This window comes from Caloenas nicobarica, chromosome 20, assembly GCF_036013445.1.
Source record: "Caloenas nicobarica isolate bCalNic1 chromosome 20, bCalNic1.hap1, whole genome shotgun sequence".
Taxonomy (NCBI): domain Eukaryota; kingdom Metazoa; phylum Chordata; class Aves; order Columbiformes; family Columbidae; genus Caloenas; species Caloenas nicobarica.
The window spans coordinates 3,659,761-3,683,732 of NC_088264.1; the positions used below are offsets into that span (position 1 = coordinate 3,659,761).

Sequence of the window (23,972 nt, forward strand, 5' to 3'; positions counted from 1 at the left end):
ATCTCATACCTGCCATGTGAAGATCCCAGGAAGGTTCCTGGTAGATGTGCAGCGTGTCATTGGGTGCATTTTGGTGCTGTTATCTTCTATATGCCCAACTGTTTTACTTGCCCAAGAAAAAAATAGTAATCTGATGTGATTCAGAGTGCTTACAAATAACTTAAATGATTTAATCTTTTCCTCTACAGGGATGTAATGCTGATGTTTGAAGAGCTGTCCGACATCTTCTCAGACCATGACAACTATTTGACGAGCAGGGAGCTGCTGATGAAGGTGGGAATTAGCTTGAGTTGCAAGGCTTGTGGTCTTAATCAAAGCCGAGCTCGGCCCTTTTTCTAACCAATGGAACTCCCGTATGCGGTGCTTTGGGGAAAACAGGTCTGTAAATCCCTGGCTTTTCTGCTGGGGCGAGAGGTGCCGCACAGCGCAGTTTGACGCAGATGAGTTACGAATGAGCACTTTGGCTTTATACCGCTCTGTACAGAGATGAACCACTGGCTTGTGCACCCTCGGGCAGCCCTGGCACAGCTCAGGTTTGCACTGGTGAGCGCTGAGCAGCTCCACAGGAGATTCTCAGCTAGGTTGCACCCCTGTAATGCTTTTGGCTCCACTGGAATGATGCCACTGGGCTTCAGCTGAGGAATTAAACCAAGATGTTTATCCGACTATCCCGTACCTTTCTTGGAACTAGAAAACAGGGCTGGGAATTTCGAAGGAACAGGCTTCCTGCTCCGTGTGTGGCCAGATGGACAACAAAGCAGGCTCTGTCTGAAACACTTGGACTTGTGCGCTCTCCTGGGCAAACCCCAACAAACTCAGGAGCTTGAAAGGAGTGAGGAAGAATAGCAGGGAAAGGTTATATTCTGTAGGAACTAAGGAACGTTTCTGGCAGTTTTTTCTGTTTACATTAGAAAGTTTCTGTAAACTGGCGAACCAGTTTACTCTTTGGCAGTTCTGTGCAGTCAGTCTGGCATTTGTACCTTACCCCCTTGCCTTGGTATCTGAAAGACTGTGTTTTATTCAGGAATGATGAGTGAACACATTGAAACCTGTCAGTCTGTTCTGTTTATCATCCATTTATCAACATCTGTAGCTAAATTTTAAAGCCGGTGAAACAATAATAAGCATAGAGGGAAAATGTGTGTTCAAAACAGATTATTTGGCTAAATATTAAAAAGACAAAACAACAACTCAGTCTGAGCCCAGACCTTCTGGCTCCCAGCAAATCATTCTATCCAGCTGCCGTAAGTAGATTTGCAAAACATTTTGAAAGCGATGAGGAGAGAAAAATTCCACACAATAGCTAGAACCTCTCTCCTACTTCTCCTCTTGGACCATTTTGTAACGATTGGAGGATTGTCCACCAAATCCTTAAAGTCTTTGTTTTCCTTTCACTATAAATAGTCTCTCTAGGGGAAGCCGTGTTTGACCTTGCCTGTCTATCCTGCAAATGTAAGTGTAGAGCAGACAAAATGCCACATGAACCAGGTTGGCTGGCGTGGAAAGGGAGCACCATGTTCTCTCCTCCCCAGACAGCGGCTCTGCTGCAGTTTCAGCTCCTGTGCCTGCCCGCCAGTGGCTGGTAGAGAAGTTCGAGTTTATCTTTCAGTATCCTGAAGACACGGACACAACGCTCCTTTTTTTCATTTGCTCCTGTTCTTCAGCCAAGGAAGGAAATAGAGTTTGAGTGATCTGTTCACTAACTGTGACTGGGAGAAGTAAACATTGTAATGAGAGGAGCTTTACAAGTGCAGGCTGTTGTTTTGTGCCTCTTCAAAACACATCGATAATGATTCATGTCCCATCTATCCGACCACTGGAAAAAATAACAATAACTCCCAGCATCCCGTATGGATCCAGGGAAATAAACGCTATTGTGAAATAGCTCATCCATTCACAGCAAAGCTTGAATTGTGAAGATGAAAACCTTTTACTTTCATTTCCTGTGTGGTTTTGGATTAGTCAATAAGCCACAGATGCTGGATCTCTATGTTGCAGCATAAGAAAAACAACAAAGCATTACAGAAGATAGAGATGTTTGCTTGTAGCAGTCCTGATTAAGAAATTAAACAGAAATTTTGAGGTCAAAAGTGTCAGGATAGAGCTCAGAGAAGCATCTGGACACCTGAAGTATATCTGTGCTTCTCTGATTTGAACTCTCAGGAGATTTTTGACAGCACTTAACTTTGGCTAAAGTAGAGCCATTTTGCAGAAAAATTCGTCTTGTGGGATTTTGTCCGAAATTCCCAGTCAGTGTATGAGTCCCAGAAAATTAGCACGTTTATGTGTACATGCACATATCTGCACAGCAAATATTTTTGCTGGCCTAGCTCGTGTGGTTAAATGTATCTGCAATTGTTTCACACAGATGTACTTGCCAGCTTACCACTTAGCTCCTCCATTAACAGCCACTAATTCCTTTTTAACTCACAGGAAGGAACATCCAAATTTGCGAACCTGGACAGCAGCGTGAAAGAAAATCAGAAAAGGACACAGAGGCGACTGCAACTTCAAAAAGATATGGTGTGTCTGGAGTCCTTTTCCTCCCATTTTTGAAGTGGTAACATGATTAACCTTAATTAGTGGGTTATATAAGAAGTAAAAATCTAGAAAGGTATTTAACCAAGTGAGTGTGCAGTAGGTGATGCTCTTGGATGTGGACGGACGCAGGGGCCGCATTCTGTTCCCTGCCCGGGTCAGGTCTGGGATAGCTGGGGGTACAGGTTTGCTGCTCCCGTCCCCACCTGCATTTGCTTCTCATCCCAACCAGCTGGTCATAAGTGATTGATGAATATAAACATGTGTTCATTGTTTTCAACTGTCTTGGTTTCTGTCCTACAAGAAAGAATTCCATTAATTACTCCTGTTACACTTTAGAGAGAAATATGCAGAAAGCCAGACCATTTTTATGTAGTAAAATGCATCATGTAAATACCGGAATTCTTGTGATCAAGAAAATTAGCTCTGGCCAGAGCAGAAATCTCCTTTACTTTTAAGCAAGCTCATGGAGCTTCTGTCATACCAGCTTGAAAATGGCACAGACTTCTGCAGAGATTGGTTCGTAAAATGTGTCCAGTTTCCAGTCAGCTGGTGAAAATGGCTTTTGTCTCGGAGTCAGCAAAAATTTAAAAGGATGGGGAGAGAAATCTGGGGTAGGGAGGCAAAAGTGCTGAATGTGATTTTTTATTTATTTTTTTTTTTAATTTTTTCTGTTTGTTTGACTGGAAAAAATATGGATCCTTTTGGATGGTAGTAACAAGCGTTTTCTTCAAGTGTAGCAACAGCCTGAACTCTACAACTGCTAGCAGGCTAGCAAGTTTAACTTTTGAATAATCACTATTAAAATGCAGTGAATGGCTGGGGAAGAGGATCACTTCTTGGAGGAAAAAAACTATGACTTGATTTGACTTGACTGTCACGTGGGACAGCAACATAATGAAGTAAAAATCCGCTGGAATGAAGCAGAGAGAGAAGCTGCTGACATGGAGCAGCCAGGACCATTCCCCAGCTGGGGCTCGATGCTGCTTCCACGGCCGGGTTTCCTGGTGCCCCATGGTTAGAAATCGGTGTCTGGTGGCAATATTGTCATATAAACCCACCTGGCAGTATCTGCGAGAGCATCCCACGCTCATTAGCATTCTATTCTAGCATTCTAGTTATTACCATTTCTCATTCCATTAATCCAACCCTGCTCTGATGGTTTGCAGGGAGTCATGCAAGGCACGGTACCTTACCTCGGTACCTTCCTCACAGATCTGGTGATGCTGGACACAGCCCTTCAGGACTATCTCGAGGTAATTTGGGGCAATTTTTGGAATCCTAAATATCCTCCCTCCCTTCCCGGCACTGTGTCTGTTCCTATATCTTCCACTGGGTTCTAGTGCAGTTCTTCAACATGGAGGAATCAATTTAAAAAATAGACTCAGGTACACAAGTGCTGGGGTTTCTCCTAGAGCTGGAAACAGGTATTTGTAGAAGCCTTTGCTCAGGGCAGGTCTGGCCTTTCCCTTGGTGTTGCTACTTCATCCTGTTTGTGATGAAATCCAACTGAGCATGTGCTCTTCTCCTCTGATCCCTTCTCTTTCCTTCCAACAGGGTGGCCTGATCAATTTTGAGAAGAGGCGAAAGGTAAGTGGGACGTTGACTGTTCTGTGATCTGTAGTTCCTGATGCTCTCTGCTAGAGCGTTCTCTTGGCGAGACCTGTTGTCTTTGCTCAGGCGTATCCGACAGCCGCTGATGTTAATGCAGTTTGTGAGGAAGGAACAATCCCTGGCCCGCTGTGAACCTCTGCCGGGCTGGGAGGGGCGGCGCGGGAGGAGAAATCCCTTTTAGATGTGGGCAGCAGGGGAAGAGGAGCTGCAGGGCACTCGCTGCCACGGGATTTACGTCTGGGGCGCGCACGTTCCCCCCGTTTGGTGTTCACAGGAACACGTTACACGTGTGTGTTCTGTGTGCTGGGAGAGAATCAGACCTGCTGGCGTGAGACCTTTGCTTGCCACGAGATACAGTTTGTAACCATCTTCCTTGTGCTGCAGTAAATCCTTGTGGGTAAAAGGTGCAGAGAGTGACCCAGGGACCTGGGCCTGAGAAACCAAGGCTCAGCGTTTCCTTCCAGCCCGAGCCTTGTTGGGCAGAGATCAGTAGGAGCCAAGGTGCCGGGGTTTCCTCTGTCCGAGGGAAGTCGTGCCAGATCTCGGCTCTGGGCTCTGAAAGCAGACGTGGTTTGGCTGGGATGGAGCCGTTTCCTTCCCTCAGCTGCTCCCGGCTCCACAAACCACCGCTCGGACTTGCCGTGTGTGCAGAACCGCACGGGCCAGGGTGCTCACGAGAGACACGAGCTGCTCCGTGCTCATGGGTCCAGCTTCACACAAACCAGCGGCAAAGCTGAACCGCGCTGAGCGCTCAGCTCTGATTCTATAAGCTGCTCTAACATGAGGGGTTATAAGAATTATTTTGGCCAAGTGTGTGTGCAAGCAGAGTTGGGGAAGAGCAGCACGTGTCAGTCACACGTTAGGGGCAGCATTTCGTGTTCCTCTGGTGCACGTGTGAGTGCACGACGTGCAGAGCCGGGGAGGATCGGGCTCTGCTTTCATCACAGGCACCTCTAGTTATTTCCCTTGCTTAGTGCCTGAGAACCACCTCCGTACAGAGCGTGATTCCTCTCTTGGCGCTGCTCTGGCCACGCGGGGTGAGCGGGAAGGGTGAGCTGCAGAATTTGTGACAATTTGCTCCCCTTTTTCCCAGAGGAACAGCCAGCAGTGCTGCTCTTCGGTGGGTTTGCACCAGCATTACACTTGGTTAGTACTTGGGAAAAGTTCTCTGGTAAAGTACGGTTCCTTGTGTTTGTTGTCTAATTTGTGCGTGTCTGACAGAATGTTCACATTCAGACGCACATTATGGATGCTGGGGAAAAAACAAACAAACAAAAACCTTCATTGTTTGGAAAACTGGTTCTTGAAATAGTCAGTTATTCAACCGAAACTGAACTTCAGGTTGAACAAAGTTTCTCCTGGATCTGTTGTTGCATGTGTTTAATATATGAATGGGTCTGTTTGGCTTCATCATGTTTGCTAATTAGAATTCCTATTTCATTATTTTCTCAGGAATTTGAAGTAATCGCCCAAATTAAGCTCTTGCAATCTGCCTGTAACAGCTATTGCATGACACCAGATGAAAAATTCCTGCAGTGGTTTAGGAGACAGCAGCATTTAAGTGATGAGGAGAGGTAGGTTCTGAGCCCAGCTGGCGAAGCAGCTTTTCTTCCCCCGCACCCACCCGCAGGCAGGTTCGCTCAGCCTTGAGCTCGCTGCTGCTCCCAGAGAGTGGAAAATACATCTGCCTTCTGCGAAACAGCTGGAGAAAACGTGGAGAAAACGCTGAGCAGGGTTGAGTTTGGAGACTGGAAGCCAGGCTTTTGACTTGGAAACGTGATAGTCTGTTGTGTCTGGGCTGTCTGTGTGCCCAGAGACGCGCTCGGAAGAGGATCCCGAGGGATGTCAAGATGCAGCAGCTGCGCGTTGGGCTGCGGATGTGGCAGCAGGGAGCCAGGGCAACACAGAGCTCACTGAGTGCCCACCAGATCAGTGTCTCCTGGGCAGCTCGGGTGGGTTTTGCAGCCTCACTGAATTCTGTGCTACTGCACACGCTGCTAGACCAGCCCAAGACTATTTATTTACAGCATTTTAAGATCTCTCCTAGATATTTGAATACCGCTCTGCCACGCTAAGGGTGTAAGCACAGATACATACTGCATTGTACTGAGTCACAGTAAAAAAAATGTCAGCTTATCCAAGATTCACATGTGAAGTATGTTTTTTAAATAAAATCACTAATGCCATCCAAAAAAGCATGAGGTTTTAAAAATTATTATAAAGAAGTAAAATGTCCCCTTCACCATGGTAAAATGCGGACAGAGCTGCGCTCCTCGTTGTGGGGATGCAACCCTCTGTGAAGTGGGAATAAGTGAAGGTTTCTTAAATTTCTCAAATATTGCTTCTTTGAGATATATAACTAATAGTACTGTCTGTGCTGCAGTTTCAGCCTTTCACGTGAGGTTGAAGCGGCTGCTGACACCAGCACCACATCACCCAAATCTCGGAAGAGCGTGGTGAAGAGATTCAGCCTGTGAGTACGACGGGGAGAGGGGGGTTTGGTGCCTGAATATGAACTGGAATAAATCAAACAAGCAGTGCATACTCATTTCACCAGCTGACAAACCTGGCTGGGGATCCAGAGCACTGCAGTACTGTAAGGAGACACCACCAGCTAGAAATAGCTATTTTTGTCTGAAGTTATTCCTTTCTATTGGTATAAGTAGTCATGAGGATTATTGATGATTATAGAAACAATCAAGCCTTGGTAAGGTGTCAGCAATTTTAGTGCTGGATTAGAAATCCAATATCTGTTGTGTAGTAACTTCCCTGAATGCAATAGCAAAACAGTAAATACGGATAAAGCCCAGCTTATTTTTAGTCTCATTTGCTGTACACATACAAGAAATTCCTTGCAGCGTTTTAATATGAAAATTAAGGTTAGCAAAACAGCATTTGATAACAGAATCAATCTGTCGGACTGCCCTCAAGTCAGAGAAGGAGAAAAAATCAGGGGGACACGGTCCAGTTGAGTGGATTCAAACAGCAGGCGGGTGGAGAACAGGGGCCGCAGCTCAGCACACGCAGGAAACAAGACGCCAGCAGGAATTCAGGGAGAGCTGCAGGGAATGAAAGCAGAGATCGAGGACCAAAGGAAAAATATCGGAAAGGTGAGAAATTCGAACCTGGTGCGAGAGCAGATACGAAGGGACTCGTGGGTTGACAGGATGAGGGGAAATGATTAATTTAGCTGCACAATCAGCTCTGAACTCTCCTGCTTGGTTCTTGGTTTGCCCAGAACAGCTACTGCAGGTTCAGGGCTGCGGGAAGAATCACTGTTTTCAATCTAGAATTTTGAGCTCCGATACTGGCAGCTGTTTGGGAAGTGTTTTGGGTTGGTGGTGACACGTTCTGAGAACGTGAGCATTGAAGATGACAGTGCCCGAACTCCGGTGGCCTGTGCTTTGTGTCTCCCTTGGCACGCGCCTCAGCATTGTCCCTGCGGAGCACAGGCCTTCGTGTCTCATTTCTGACTGCGTTTCAGTGCTGCAGATTGGAATTTACTGCATCGAGTTTGTTTACGCTGTGCAGTCTTTGTCTAAAGAATTGTTTCATCTGCACTCTGAATGCGTTTTGCAAATTAATACTGTAGAAAAGACTGGCATAATTCATCCTGGAAACAGTGACACCTCTCTCAATTGTTTGAAGTCATGACTGCATGCTGCCATAACATCTAATTCACCTTGCTTCTCTCCCTTGTATATTATACAAGTTTGTTTCCTTTGCCACTCCTTGAAATTTCCTTGACCTGCATTTAGAAATGAGTCTGGGAGAGGGAGAGCACCTGTAATTTACACTTTCTTGTGGTCTCCTCCTTGTGTACATGTCTGTTGAGACTCTTAGAGAGAAACTGGTACCTGTGGCACCTTTATAGAATTGCAAGAATTTGCAGCGGGGGATATATTTGCCCTTGGAAAACCTTTGCCCGGTATGTGGCTGTGTGTTACCTCTCATGCGCTGGTTCACTTCTGGTGACTGAGTATTTCGAGCTGCCTCGTGTTGGAGGGACCTGGAGCCCCCAGGGGAACAGCTGCTGTGGCTCTGGCTTGTCCCTCGTCCCTCGGAGTGTAAACGCTTCAGGTTCACCATCAATCATTTCCTGGCGAGCGAGTCTGACAATTAACAGACTGACAAGGAGTCTTGTTTGTGAGATTGAGCATTAGCTCTGACTTTGGCCTTGCAGCTGGCAGGGACGCTGGGTCAAGAAGGTTTTGTCTTGGTGAGTAACAAACCCTGTAAACAACAGGGAGGAAATGAAAACAATAGGCCACTCGAGATAGGAAAACACAACACTAGGTCAGATTTTTGAAGCAAGTGACAGCTTTGCTCAGCCCAGCTCTGTTGTGCTTTCTCTTCTCTGCTAGGCTGTTCCTGGGCTCCGAGGTGATCGCCCACAGCACACCCGTCAAAGCGCAGCCCAAACCTGCTCCAGGTGGGAGCTCTGGGGAAAGCACGGACACAGCCAGCGTTTCCTCATGCGAGTTTAATCACTCCGAATCAGAAGACATCTGCACCATCACTCCTATCGACACTCCCGACGAGCCTCAGCACAAGGTAGGGCCTGGGCCCCTTTGCCAGCACAGTCTGTGCGAGGCTGCAGATGCTGCAGGCAGCCCCAGCCCGTTGGTCTCGACTAAAGCATTGCTTGCAGTGGACTGGAGGGACTCTAGGAATAAATGTGTAAAAATGGAAGCAATACAGTCAGGAGTGTTGCACAATCTATGTTGCCAAGATACAAGTCAGACTGAAGTTCCCTCAAACCAGATGTTCTTGTGGTGCCTGGCAGTGTTTTGGGGCTCGGTGAGGCCCTGGAGAAGCAAGAGGTTAATTTTTCTTGCAGCCCCTCCTTGTGTTTTTTGAGGGGGATGGGGCTGGTGAGTGGCATTTCTGCCTTTGAGCCTGTGGGCAGTGGGGTGAGGAGCCTGAGCATCACCGCTGGCTCCTGGCACACCATGTGTGATGTTAGCAGCGAGATGAACCAGAGGATTTAAAAGCCCCCAAACAAAACCAAATGAAACAGAAGAAGGGATCAGCTGTGGAGGAATAAGCTCAACAGCTCATCCTTTCATCCTTGAATATCTCAGGTCTGATGGGTTCTTCTGCTGTTAGCGGCCTGCTCAGCTGTAGCTGGAAAAGCAAGTGGTGCCCCCAGCACTGTCTCAGTCTGTCCCAGTCCCTGGCTGGTGCCCACAACCCGATTCTGGTCGTAGTATCTGCTGCCACCTCCTGGCGTGCTCTGAGAGGCAAGAGCCAGTGGCACAGGGTCTGGCACAGCGAATTGGAAAGAAGTTTTCATTAAAATGGTGAAATGAATCAAGTGAAGATCACTTTTTCTGGAGGCAGGGAATCCCACTGCCAGCCTAGTGCAGGTGGCTGAGGTTTTGTAGATGCCTCCTGCTTCTTCCGGCTCTTCCTCCAGAGTAACACACAAAATGCCTGGGCTATGAGAATGCTTTTCTTTCGTTCTGTTGTGTAGTTCCCTGAAACCCCCTCCTCCTTCTGTACCACCGACCACACCACAGACACATCTTCTGTGGGGGTGTCATGTTTGATCTCGTCCCCTCCCTTGCTGCCATCTGATGACAAGTGCTCTGAGAAGTGCCCTGACTCCGTGACACCCGTTACATCAAAAGAAGTGCCTCCAGTGCAGCCAGTTTATAACCAGCAGAACAAAGACACCTGCATCATCCGCATCAGCGTAGAAGACAACACTGGCAACATCTACAAGAGCATCCTGGTGAGTGGTGTGGAACAGCAAAATGCTGTTACCATGGGTGATGTTTTCACCCCAGGTGACTTAAATGGTGCTTTTAGTTTTGGAAACACCTATTCACTAATGAAACCTCCTTGAAAGGGAAAAGGACAGCTGAGCTTAGCTTCTGAGTGATGCCTAACTAAACCAAAATGATCTCAAGTCAGCAGTGTAAGTCCAATTGTGCTCAACAGCCAGCCCAGCGTTATGTTGAATTCACATGATTACAGATTGACCCATGGTGCAAGGTCAGGCTGTGGTCATTGACGCACTTACAGATTCACAAATAGTACAATATGTAAGTCTGAGCGCATCCAGTGAGAAATTCTCATGACTAGATCCACAAATAATGAGATTTATTGAAGCAACAGGTACAAGTTCTTTTAGATTGCCAGTGATAAAATACGCTGTCTGCAAAAATACACTTTGGTAACAAAAATACACTTTGATACCAGATTTATATATTTTAAGATGACTATATAGTGCTACTGATGTGATTACAAATACAAGCTCGGATTCTAAGTTTCCCGGGGAAACGCTTGGTATAACCAAGCATGCAGGTGTTACCTGAAGGCGTCCTTATGGGTGGGGAGGAGGGGTTCAGCCTGTTGACTGACCCCAAAAGTCTGCAGTGCTGTCTCCTGGACTTCTCAGTGCTGGCATCTCCCCAAACTTCCCCATCAATAGGGTATTTTATACTATTTTCTATGTTTAGGTGGAGCTTGAGTGACTCTAGTCATGCATACCTTTGTTATTGATTGGTGTAGAATTCTCTCGGTTTTAAAGGTATAGACTTAGAAGAATTCAGAGTGTGCTTAAGCGAGAATGGATGCGGGTAGCTTTTGGGATGGAGGTGTGTTTTGGTATTATAATGAGATCACAACGAGCAAAGTTCATCCACAAGACAGATTTTGCCACAACTGCTAGCTCAGCAGCCAGCATTTTGGATGGAATATTCTCTCTTACTCGATAGCAACTATGTGCACAGCACCATCTGGTTCTGTACCTGCCTTGTGCACAGAGCCTGGCCGCGGTATCTCCACACCGCTCCACCCTCCGTTCTCCTCGGCGCCCGCACACCGAGCTCCCCGTGTGCGAACATCTAAGGACACAGGCCAGGCTCGGGGGGAACCATCGCAGAGCAGATTCCTTGTGTGCTGAGCAGCTGCCATATGTGCTGAGAATGTGGATGTAACTTTACTCTCAATAAGTGTGCTTTCGATAAGTAGTTTCAATAATTTGCCCCCTCAGTAAATATTCCACATAATCCACCCCGCAACCATACTCACTCAAGCTTCACGATATTTAGATGGGATTTGGGATGTCAAATGCGTGCTTGTTGTGGGGATTATCGAGTACATCTGCATCTTGTGGAGATATCAGATAGGTGCTAGATGTTTCGTCACAAGCCAAATCCTAACATATAGTGCTATTATTAAAACAAGACACAACAAAGTGAGCATTGACAGGACAACAGTAGGATGTGGCATTTTGTTAAAGAGTCCGGTAGCAGTCAATGGCCATCTGAAGTGTCCCGCCAGCTGTGTTCTCAGTCTTTCATCACTTGTTCCAGCACGTGGTGTTTTTCTTCTGCATCATGATGGACAGTAGTCAAAGTTTTTTGTCCGTTCTCTTTGACGTGTCACAGCAATCGATGTAAATCATCATGTTGTAGGAGTTTCTTCAGCTGGGTGAGATCCATTCCGATGGGGGCAGGCAGCAGACCGTGGGTGAGTTTGTAGTCAGATTGCAGCAGCTGAGAAGTTGTGACAGGAGCTGCATAACTAAAATCACATGCTATGCTTTCAGTAAAATTACAAATATTAGAATGATTATTGGTAGCTACTGCAATGTTGTCTGCAAGTATGGAATCACAGACAGTTCTCATACATGCATATCCTTTTCCAGTATATACAAGCACGGTTTCAGGATTTTCATGAGGATGCATCTCGAAGTGGCGAATGTTTTGTTCTGTGTCAAGACAAATGTCTTGAGTTTTGAGGGTGTGACTTTCACAGATGAATCCTTGTTGTTGTCGCACAATGTGTGCATCAACAGCAATGGTTTGCCATTTGTTTCCTTTTTGTCGAGCCCGTACTCTGCCCCATCAGATAAGAATATCACTCCGTTGAGATTCAATCCTAACACAATGATTTGGTATGTGGTATATACCAAAACATTGTATATGGTTAGGATGAATGCTGTGACAGCACTCTTGAGGGGGTCATAGGAAAAATTGACCAAATGCCACCAGGATTGAATTTCTTCTCAAATTCAATTGCGTTATCCCAAATCACCTTCCGAATTTCAGTGGGTAGGGTGCCTTCTTCACCTTCCCTTATGGTGGCCATCATTGATTGTATCCACAGCTGAGCTTGGATACAACTAAGAGCTAAAGAAACATTACTCTAGGCCACATCAAGTGCATGTACAATCAACTGGTAATCCTTTTTGTCAATTTTTTCCGACTGAGGTAGTTTACCAGATAAACATTGTTTGGTTCTCAATGCTAAAAGACCGTAGTAGATAACTCAATTTATTCAGGTCACTAGTCACCATGAGTAGTTTGTTTGCAAGTACTTCAGCATCTATACTAGTCCTGTCCTGAGACACTGGTCACATCTCTCCTTCGTCGTTCAAGAGAGGTGAGGGTTCATGTACACAATTGTGCTGACCATCCTGTCCAAGATGTACTCAGGAATGGTGAGCAGGTATGTTTAATCATGGAGATGTTAACTTGCATTGATATATTAACTCCACCTGTTTGAGGGACGATGACGGATTATACAGCATCTTCTGTTGCGTTGTATTTTTTACTACATATGGTCCAATTTTGGATAGTTGTGGCGTCAACCTCTTTTTCCTTAGTGAAGTTGAGGTGGGGATTACTGTGGTGGTTGGCACAGGATCAGTGTTCACACACATGAAGTTCATTGTTAACACTTATTAATTTGAGGCTCGCCATCTCATCAACTATACACTGACTGGTGTCAGTTGTCGAGCAGCAACTGGCATTGTGGAGACAATGAACTTCAGTCTCATTGTTCACCACTATTGTAAGTGATTCAGGTACCCGATTTGTTTCACAGCACACAGAAAGACTTTCTGGAAAGGTTCTCCTGACTCTTTATAATTCATATGAGAGGAAATGGCCTCAAGTTGTGCCAGGGGAGGTTTAGATTGGATATTAGGAAAAAACTCTTCACAGAAGGGGTTGTGAAGCAGTAGAAAAGGCTGCCCAGGGCAGTGGTGGAGTCACCGTCCCTGGAGGGGTTTAAAAAGTGTTTAGACGAGGTTCTTAGGGACGTGGTTTAGTGCTAGAGTTGGGTTATGGTTGGACTCGATGATCCTGAGGGTCTCTTCCAACCAATATGATTCTATGATTCTAGTACTGCCTCTGTTTTCTATTTCTGTCACCAACCTGTCAAGGCCTCTAAGTGCCGCTGCCAGCAAGGGATATTGCCAAATGCTGGTGATTTCAGAGGGGGTAAGGGTACGGATGTTTCTGATAAGTTCAGTTTCATTATGCCCAGCTCCTTCTCATTCCCTGCAAAACTCCATAGAGTTCCATCAGGGAATTTCCATGTTTGTCCACATAATAAATCAAATTATAGAATGTTAGTGCGAGTGGCACCAACCAGCACTTCAGCATTATCTTTGCAGTAGGGCATTCTTTCATTTCTCTGTGATTCCCGTGTATTTAACTCTTTGCCGACTAGGTATTACACCAAGAGTTTCCACTGTCTTTTTAGAAATTACTGACATTTGGGCTCTGGTATCAATAAGAAAGTCTGCTAAAACCTTTTGGGGTGCAATAGGAATTGCAATGGCAGGTTTGGAGCATTTATCAGAGAGCCATTGAACTGCCAATATCTGCCAGGCAGGGTGGCTCACTGCCTTGCCCAGGGAAGAGAGGTTTTTTGCTGGGATTCTGCCAAGTCAATTAGACTGAGTTCTGGCACAGGGGGTGCAGTTTCTTTAGAATCAGGGTTTTTTTCGACTAGACGATTTCCTCAGGTGGAAGAAATCATCTAGTCGAAAACCCCCAGTATTTGGAGATTATTAAGTGGGCATGCCGTGTAGCACTTGTTGGGGTACCCTCAACTCTAGGACTTTATGCCACAAGTCATTCCCTGGAGACATCCCAGGCCAGGCTGGACGGGGCTCTGAGCAACCTGAGCTGGTGCAGATGTCCCTGCTCATGGCAGGGGGGGCACTGGAGGAGCTGGGAAGGGCCCTTCCAACCTAAACCATTTTACGATTCCACACCCTATCAAATTTGGGTCTCCCCTAAGGCGTGGGGTTTGGGGTGCAGATCTGACGAACTCACCAAGTGTGAACAGCAGGCCCCAGAGCCTGACAGCTTCGGCTGCTGGTGAGAAAAATCATCATTTTGAGTGCCCAGGGCTCTGGAGGGAGCCCTGTGTCTGTTCCACAGGCACAGCGCTTCCCCAGCAGAGAGCAAACCCAGCTACAAGGCCCCAAATCTTTGCAGGACATCAAGGAAGTATTTAGCACAGGAGATTAATGGATGTCTGCAAACAACAGCTGGGGCAGCGATTGCTGTGGATTTGATGGCTGCTGAGAACAAGGTCTCACCTCTCCAAGTGGTTGCTCAGGAGAGCAGAGGCTGTGATTTACTGCTGCATTTCTAGAACAGTGTCTGTCGTCTTGAACTAAATCAACGACCACGTGTCACAAAGAGCGTGTTTTAGTATCTGGCAGAATCTGCTACGCAGTTACTGACCCATTGTAATTTTTCGGTTCTCGGAAATCTTTTCCAAGACCAAGTAGTCTGCAGAAAGACAGGCCTTTGCTAATTATTAAATCATTGTAGAGTGAATAAAGCAGAAGCTCTCATTGCAACTCTCTCGTTCCAGATAACTAACCAAGAGAAGGCTCCTGCTGTCATCCAGAGAGCCATGGAGAAGCACAACCTGGAGTCTGGCTCAGCTGATTACGAGCTGGTACAGATCATCTCCGAGGACAAAGGTGGGGAAGCAGAACTCTGCTGCTGCTGCTTGCAAAGTTCTGCTGCATTTTGAAGGAAAGAGTAAAATGTGAAGCAATGTTAGAAACGCCATCGACACGTCGTCAGAGCTGCCAGGGAGAATAAACCCCTAACGCTAAGTGGTGCGCAAATTAACGCTTGCTCTGCTCCCTCTCTTGCAGAGCTGGTGATCCCAGACAAGGCGAATGTGTTCTACGCCATGAACACCCAGGCCAACTTCGATTTCATCCTGAGGAGGAAAGCTTCAGCCACGGGGCAGGTGCAAAGGAGGAGCCTGGGTAGCCTGACACTCCCCAGAACTGCAAAACGGGGGTGCTGGAGCAACAGGCTCAGCAAAATCCCACTGTGAGGGAGCCACAGGCCCAGGAGGGAGAGCGGTTGAGAACTTCGCTGCCATCCAGTATTACAGCAGATGAATGTATCAGTATTCAACTTTGAAAACATTTGAGGCTGAAAGGCAAAGACCTACAGCCTGAGATGTGTCTCTCCTCCCTCGTACCAGTTACGGACTGACAGACACGGATTTACAGGACAATATGGACTGGAATTTTTTTTGTCGTTTTGCACATTAGCCTAGGAAGGTGAGCGCCTCAGTTTGAGGGGAAAACAGGACTGCAACATTTGTCTTAAGAACCGCATACAAGCCAACTCTTTGTGATAAAACATTTTCCTTCGTGCCAGTATTACACAGAAGAAAAACGTCTACATTTATTTTTATAGAACTGGAGAAGTCTCAGTGCCACTCTGCCTCCAGCTGAGTGCTGGGAGCGCTGGTTTGCAGGTGTGGGTGAGCCCAGTGCCACTGGCAGCTGCTGCCTCCAGGAGGCATCTGCATTCACAAAAAAGCAGGGTGGGTACATCCCCAAACCCTCATTGCTGGAGACAGCACAACCTGCAAGTGTGTGTACTGCTTTCACGCAGCTGGCAAACTTCTATTTTTTTAAAATTTTTTTTTTTTTTGCACTTGTTCCATGCCAGAAAATTACCAGTTTTTGGACTTTTTTTCCAAAGAACTTTTAAAAGAGTGGACCGCATTTGCTTTTGGATGAATGTCATGGTTTGCTCATGAACAAGGCAAACACTGTGTCTGGATTTAGGTCTTGGTGCCACTACAGGGTGGTGTCCTTTTACTTTGCTAACACGTTGAACAGAAATCGATGCCTTTTGCGTGTACCCTGAGATGCCTGATGTACCTCTTCGTAATGTGCAATCACTCGTCAAGAGCAAAACTTAACTCACATTTTCATTCACGTGGGGCAACTACATGACCTTTTATTTTAAAAGTGGGTATTGAGGAGACAGCCGGGTTTTAAGCATTTACCCCAAACAACCAGAGATTTTAGATACTTTTAGCATTATTCTTCATAATTTACAGGCACCTCCCTTGTTCTTCATATACATCTATTTAATGGATTTCCTGACATGGTACAACCTTTCAGCTGGAATAAATAATTGGATTACCTGTTCTCTGTGAAACTTAAGATACCTCCTGAGTCCCTTCCTGGAATGTCGGCTGCCTTGATTAGGACAGTTAGAGATTTTATTTTAAAAAAGCCATAAGACATTGGATTGTAAGCAGGCTGTCTCTGACATACATTAGTATTAGTTAAAATAATCTCAAATACTTGGATTTTTTAAATACTTAGGTCTCTTTTTTCCCCACTAGTTCCATAGCATTCATTTTCAAAACTAGGCTCAGATGACATTAACAATGGGCACTAAACTCATGATGCAAGCAGTGTGGGGCTGTACTGTTTTACACTACGGGAGGATTTGTCACCTCTGTTTACAAGTAGCGCCACGCAGGTCCCAGTCTGAATAGTGTAACAACTCCAATTGTGTTTGTGTTGAGAGGGTGAAGAGGGTGAGTTTGTAACTGAGCCTTCACCTTTGCTCATAATTTGGGCAAAATTTCTACAGCAGTTCAGTTTTCTCAGCATTTCAGCAGAAGCTGCATTGATGTCTGGCCGGTGCCTTTGTCAGGGGTGTGTTGCTCCCTCAGAGGTTGTGTGTCTGTGTTGAGCTGAAAGGTGAATGTTCTTGATTTTAAAATTACACTCTCCAAAAAAGTTATATATGAAAAAGATTTTTTTTAACTGCTTACCTGTAATCTTTATATAATAAGTATATAAACTTTTTTTTCCACTATTTTGTCTAATCTACTTTCTTCTCTTAATTACTGCATGGCAGTTGTGGGGTTTTTACTACACCTCACACCCCTTCTTTGTCACTCTCTTCATCATTTTTACTATTTCAACTGGCCTTAACCTCTTCCAGCTCCCAAAACTCCCCCTGACATGACCCAGCGAGTGGCAGCAGCTCATCCCGAGCCATCCCAGCGCTGTCACACGCTGCAGGAGCTTGGGGAGAGCTCAAGGCAGCAAAGCAAAAGCCTCAGTTGCACACATTAACCTGCTATTGCTACGGAACAGATTCTGCTGGTTTTTAAGCTTTCAGTTTAACGATTTCTGTTTTAACTGGGTAGCTTATACACAAATTTTACAACTTCTTTGTGAAATCCTCTTTTTGGTCACTGAAAGATTGCTGCAGCAAGTTAGTATTAGGTTGGTGTAAAAGTAATTGCGGTTTTTGACCGTGAATTTTAAATCATTATAACTAGGCTCAAACACATCTTTATTAATCAAAATAGGAACCATTACAATCAACACAGATTTGCCAACGAGAAATAAGTTTGCTTATTCCTGTAGCATAAAAATCCCTGCTTCAGGATTCGATGAACTCTTGGAAAGCATTTTCTGCATTCTGCTGGTTGTGGAAGCAAAAAGCTGTCGAGATGCTTGAAGAGGTGGCAGCCGGTTGGTGAGAGGTCAGGTGAACACGGTGGATGAGGCAAAACTTTGTAGCCCAATTCCTTCAACTTTTGAAGCATTGGTTGTGCGATGTGTGGTCGGGCGTTGTCATGGAAAAGAATCGGGCCCTTTCTGCTGACCGATGTCAGCTGCGGGTGTTGCAGTTTTCTGTGCATCTCACTGATTTGCTGAGCAGACTTCTCCGATGTAACGGTTTCACCGGGATTCAGAAAGCTGCGGTGGATCAGACCAGCAGCAGAGCACCGAACAGTGACCGTGACCTTTTCTCGGTGCAAGCTTGGCTTTGGGAAGTGCTTTGGAGGTTCTTGGCCCAACCATTGAGCTGGTCGTTGCTGGTTGTCGTATCAAATCCACTTTTCGTCACACATCACAATCCTATCGAGAAATGGCTCACTGCTGTCGCATAGAAGATGACACTTCAAAACGACCATTTTTTCAATTTTTGGTCAGCTCATGAGGCACCCTCTTATCGAGCTGTTTCACCTTTCCAATTTGCTTCAAATGCCAAACGACCGTAGAATGGTTGACACTGAGCTCTTCAGCAACTCCTCATGTAGCTGTGAGAGGACCAGCTTCGATGATTGCTCAGAATTGGTCGCTGTCACTTTCTGATGGCCGCCACTCCGCTCCTCATCTTGAAGGCTCTCGTCTCCTTTGCAAAACTTCTTGAACCACCACCACACTGTACGTTCGTTAGCAGTTCCTGGGCCAAATGGGTGGTTGATATTGAGAGTTGTCCCCGCTGCTTTACGACCCACTTTGAACTCCAGTAAGAAAATTACTCGCATTTGCTTTTTTAGCTAAATCATTTCCATAGTCTAAAACAAATATGAAGTGAATAGCAAGTACTAAGTCATTAGCAAAAAAAAAAAAGGAAAGCGCATTAAAATGATGTATATATTTATTTAAGAATGTATCTAATATCAAACGGCAAATTTCAACAGTGCAAAAACCGTGGTTACTTTTGCACCAGCCTAATACAAAAGAAAAAGGTGGTAAGAGTTTCCATCTTTTCCCCGTTGTCTCCATCAAGGTGTTTTTTTAACTCTTGGCCTCGCAACCATGACCCTGTTGGGTTTTTTCAACCCAACAGCCACGTTTGGAGTTGACATCAGCGCGCTACCTTTGAGCACAGCCCATCCTGTCATTTCTCAAGTCACTTCAGCACTGTGGGGAGAGTCTGGAACCTTCAGCAGTCACACTGCGGGTCCCCGAGCCGTGGCCCTTTGTCACCGAAGGGCCTCTCGTGTTACAGCAGCAAAGGCAAAATGACACACCACCACGACCTTAATCCACTTCCCTCAGATAAACACGGGAGGCAGAGCAGACAGCGCACTCACCACACGGGCCGGGCTCCCCGCAGCGGCCACCGGCCCCCTCAGCTGCGGCACACGGGGGCGGCCGCAGCGCCCTGCTCCTGCAGCACCCGCGGGCCCCGGGGCTCCCCCACCGCCGCCTGCCGCCCCTCGGCCGCCGCGGCTGCAGCAGCGGCCATCTTGTGCGCCGCCTGCCTCTCCTCTCCTCTCCTCTCCTCCCCGCGCCGCCTCCCTCCCGCGCCGCTGCCGCCCGCCCCTTCCTGCGCCCGCCCTCCCGAGCAGGTGGGGCGCGACCGGCACAAAAAGCCGAGTCACGGTCGGGAGCGCCGGGCGGGTCGGCTGGGTGAGAGGCGGCGCTGCTGCCGCCACCCGCCTTGGGGAGCGCGTTGTGAGCTCCTGCCGGGGCCGAGCGCGTTCCCTCCGTCCTCTCTCGCCTTTTGGGTGTGGTGGTTTTTTTTTTTTCCACCTCATTTTCTCGTCACCAGCGGTCACGGCGGGCGCAGCGGGGCTGCGCGGTGCGGGCGGTGGCTCTTCACACGGCAGGTGCGGGCTGAGGAGCGACCTGCGCCGGGAGCCCCCGCAGCCCCCCGAGCCCCGCCCGCCATGTCCTGCCCCTCAGCGCCCGCGGCGGGCGGGGCGGCCTCTGCCCGGGGGCGCTGCGCTTCCCGCCTCTTCCCGCCAGCGGCCCGCGGAGCGCTGCGCGCGGGTTGTTTCCTCGCTCGGAGGGATAACACCGCAGATGGGCGCCGTGCTCACGTAGGCGGCTGTGCGAGGCAAAGAGCCCGTGGCTTTGCCCCCGGAGCCACGGGAGGGTGCGGAGCTGGCGCTGCTGTGGGGAAGGTCGCCCGTAGGTTTCTTTGCTGCAGGACAAATTAAATTCATCCTCGCCCTCAACCAGCACCCCAGGTAAGATGTTGCGGCCCCGCCAAGCCCTCCGGTGTCACGCAGTGCCTGAGCTGCACTTGGGCCGCTCAAATTTTAAAATGGAGTTCGGAAATACCTCACAAGTGGTCACGAAGACTTGCTGCGTGTAGGTAGCACATGCGGATAGTTTAAAAGTGCTTTGAGAACTCATTATTTAACACCAGGGTATTTCAAGGTAGCGTTGAACCGATTCCCGTTCTACGAAAACACGAGCTGTGGTGTAAAACGCTAAGGAATTCATCCAAACACGTGCCCAAATTTGCCGACAGCAAAGGGGTTTGGTGTCCCCCTCCCGTTCCCCGCAGATTTTCTGTGTCCGTGCCCGGCTGGAGGCTCCGTGGGGCCGGTGCCGGGGGCTCGTTGTGCAGGACGCTGCCCACGGAGCCGCTGCAGCTCCGAGCGCTTCCCAGCCCTGCGAGGAGCGCGCCCCGAGCTGCCGGCTCCGCACCGGAGCTGCGGGGGCTGCGCGAGCCGGAGGGGCCGTTAGAACAGCGCGGGGTCGGGTCGGGAGCGACCGGGGGCGGAGGCCGGAGAACAACCTGCGAAAGGGAGCTGGGTTGTGACACGGGGACAGAAACGTGGGAACAGGCGACACAGCAACTGCCGGAGTTCCGGCTTCAGTCCCTATTTTGGATTCTTTTATTGGTCGCAGACAGGTTTTCATGTCAACTTTACAAAAAATGTGGTGAGAGTAGCTAAACGTGCTATTTCTCTCAGTTTTACTCAATAAATGGTCTCTATTATTTAGTCTTTCCCACCAAAACAATTCAATGCTTATCAAGGATTAGCGCTTGAATAAAATAACGTTAAGAACAGCTATTAAATTAATTTATGAAAACAGGGTTTTCTTGCCATATTCACAGGCATTTGGGATGTTATGGACACAGAAGGCTCCGATCTTTACAAAAACCACATTTAACTTACTATGAGTTACATAAGAGGTGTAAGTTGGAAAGTTTAGTTAAGTGTGAATCTTGAGCATTATGGCTGTTTTACTGTTATTTCAAGAAGATTATTGGGAAAGATTTAGAAGTCTACAAAGAGAAATCTAAACCAAGCAATGTTTGTAAGCGTCAGAATCCCTAGTACCATCATTATATAATAAAATATCTGAATGAAGTATTTGATCAAGAACGTTCTAGTTAGCCAGATTCAGAAATCAAGGTTCATCGCAGATTAGTACCTTATTGTATTTTTATCACTCTGTTGGCATTGTAATATTTCCTACAATGCCCCAATGAAACATGAGTACCACTTGTTCTTAACGACTGTATAAATTATGTAAGAGTCTTTGTCCTGAAGCACAATCTTTCATGTAACCGTTTGGCAAATTGCAGCGTATTTTGTTAAAAAAAAAAAAGTCTGAATCGTGATAGGCCTGTCTAATTAGTCTTCCCTCTTGGAAATGAAGTAAGTAGTATCTCTGCACATTGTTCCCGATCAATTGAATTATCATCTTCATCCTGTTTTTCTAATTTAAAACTGTACATAACACATAGAATTCTCAATCGGCAATTGCCATCTTTTGCAGACTCCTCTCCGAAGTGTTACGCTAGAAATGTGAACCTCGCCGGAGTTCTGAGTGTCCGGTTCGGACACAGAAGCCGGCACTGGGAGCTGAAACGGAAGGTGTGCTCTGCAACCTTGGTTTAAAGCCACAGAAACTAGAACTGGCCCAGGCCTGAGCGCATCCTCTTGTGTCCTGGTTTAAAGCAGGTGATTGTACAGGGCGCGTCATTCGGGTGTTTCGTTCAGTCTGGGTTTTAATACTCCAATCTGGAGACTTCTACCGCTTCCTATACGTGGCTCCTGTACACGGTTCCTATATTGCTGAAAGGTTTTCATTTTCAGGTAGCTTAATTTTTTCCTGCATTTAATGCATTTAATTCTGTTCCACTTAGTGAATTCTGTTACCAGTATTTACTTGCTAACAACAACTACAACGTAGTTTACCACAGTACTGCATTGTTTAAAGAAGTGGGATCTGAAATGACTTGTGGTTCTTGTTAAGTAACATTGCAAGGGTGAGTGCTTTAAATCTCAACCTCCATTTTAGGCCTCCATCAGAGTAACACTTTTCTAATGATTATTTTTGTTCTGGATTTGAAAATAAGTTCAGAAATTTGTAGATGAGCTTGTTCTCTCTTGGGAACTGATCCCACAAGATGCCTAGATTATTTTTAATGTCTGCTTTCTCCAGTTATGCAGCATTTCTTCTTGCATGACACATTGCTTTAGCATATGAAACACAAACCAGTATTTGCTTTTAGGATCGGTGCTTTCATATCTTATTTCAGCTAATTATTAAATTAGCTGTAATTTATATCTAATTATTCACATTGCTGTTTATGTCCTTAAAAACCCACAGGAATTAGTTTTGAGTCTACAACATATCATATGAATTTTCCATTCCTTTTCTTTTTTTCCTTCCAAAAGGAGATACTGTGTGGGCATGGTTCTAGGATTTTATATTTGTGGCCACCCTAGTAATTTTCTTCGGATTATACATTAGAAATTAATCTCCATGTTAGCCTGTATGACTGAGAGAAATAGGTAAAATACCAGTGTAACTGTCAAATTGTATCATCTTATGGTTCAATTTGTATATTACTCTTTCCATATAAAACTGTTATAAAACTGTGGTAGCAGAATAACTGTCTTCATAAAAAGAAAGGTTTTTTTAATGGGTTGGGAATGTTTCAGTTTGCTATTTCAATATCTATGTGACCTCTAAAGCTCATAATTATGGAAAATTACTCATTTTGAAACTTGTGATATGGGAATAAAGGTAAGAATTAAATAGTGTTCCAACTGGCTGCAAGCATTTAAGAAAATGCCCTTATTACTTCACACAGCCAAGATTCTTGTGTATATCATGGTTTAGATTTAGCCAGACTCTTCTCTTGCTAGCTTGCTTTCTCATTGCGATGCTCTGTTTCCAGCCTTAGTGGTGATTCTATAGAAAATGGCAAACTTTGCAGAATGTACTTTGCCTTAGATTTACTACAGTGGGGTTTGGCGTTCAAGCTGTGAGTTTGCTGAAACTTACTTTCTTCAAGTCCATTGGTTTCATTTTCCTTCCTTTCCTTTTGAAGAGTTATTAATTACCACTGTCACCCATAACGCCTCCCAAATCCCTTTCCGAGTAGGTATCTACCTAGTTCAAGTCTCATTATCACCAGTTGCTATGCTTTGGATGATTTTATTCAAATTAAAGTACCATGCACTTGATCTCTTTCATTTGTGGGTTGCGAAGGGGTCTTTGCTGTGACACTGCTCTTTTCCTTTCCACCATTATCCAAAGATTTTCACTACCTCTTGTGCCTTATGTTCCTTTTCTCCTACCCGTGGTTCCTGAACACTCTGCCTTTCCATAACAATAACCAGTTACGAGAATTTATTCATAATTTTGGTTATCAATATAATGACTTTCAGTTCCTCCTGTTTATCACCCATATTCTTACACAAGCGTGCAGCATCTGAGTACAATGCCAGGGAACCTTTTTTCTTATTATTCCTCTATTGTAATACTCAGTAAAATCGTTCCCTTCCTCCCCCTTAATTTTTTTTCTTTCTCCATGCTTCTGTGGCTTATCTGAACCCTGGGGTTTGATAAAAATTATCTGAAGATAATTTAATTTACACCAGCTGTCGATGACTAGGAAAGGCATGTAATAGTAACAAACAAAGTGAGGGACTGGTGTAGCTTACAAATGGGACGTGTTCTCCTTTGTCTGCTCGCCTCGCCAGCTTTGAGACGGGTTTGTTACAGCGCAGCAATGCAAAAAGCCAGATAAACCAAATAAATCATCTCTCTGCCCGTTCGCACATTCAGAATTTGCTCTGCTTTTCTTGCAGCATACAAGTGAGCATTCAGGAGAACTAAACACTTGGACGTGTCACCTTCTAGTAACTGTGCTCTGACAGCGCATTAAAAATTCCTCCAAAATCGGGGTTACGTGGTTTTGCTGCTACAACTAATTGCG

At 46.1% G+C, this 23,972-nt stretch overlaps 2 protein-coding genes across 3 annotated transcripts in view; both read left to right on the forward strand.

Annotated features, from left to right (window-relative positions):
• The window catches only part of LOC135996890 (ral guanine nucleotide dissociation stimulator-like 1), a 72,614-nt gene extending 55,573 nt beyond the window's left edge, over positions 1–17,041 (forward strand). The window contains exons 9-18 of the mRNA XM_065649185.1: positions 189–273; positions 2,434–2,523; positions 3,708–3,794; positions 4,096–4,128; positions 5,605–5,726; positions 6,536–6,625; positions 8,517–8,706; positions 9,629–9,889; positions 14,785–14,896; positions 15,077–17,041. Coding sequence (XP_065505257.1) covers positions 189–273; positions 2,434–2,523; positions 3,708–3,794; positions 4,096–4,128; positions 5,605–5,726; positions 6,536–6,625; positions 8,517–8,706; positions 9,629–9,889; positions 14,785–14,896; positions 15,077–15,264 — 1,258 coding nt within the window. The 3' untranslated portion in view covers positions 15,265–17,041. The remainder of the gene's footprint in view (positions 1–188; positions 274–2,433; positions 2,524–3,707; positions 3,795–4,095; positions 4,129–5,604; positions 5,727–6,535; positions 6,626–8,516; positions 8,707–9,628; positions 9,890–14,784; positions 14,897–15,076) is intronic.
• A 2,346-nt stretch (positions 17,042–19,387) lies between these two features.
• RABGAP1L (RAB GTPase activating protein 1 like) overlaps positions 19,388–23,972 on the forward strand; it is a 230,141-nt gene continuing 225,556 nt past the window's right edge. For both annotated transcript variants that reach the window (XM_065649001.1, XM_065649003.1), the window contains exons 1-2: positions 19,388–19,968; positions 21,518–21,702. The gene's annotated coding sequence lies outside the window, so the exon portion shown is untranslated. The remainder of the gene's footprint in view (positions 19,969–21,517; positions 21,703–23,972) is intronic.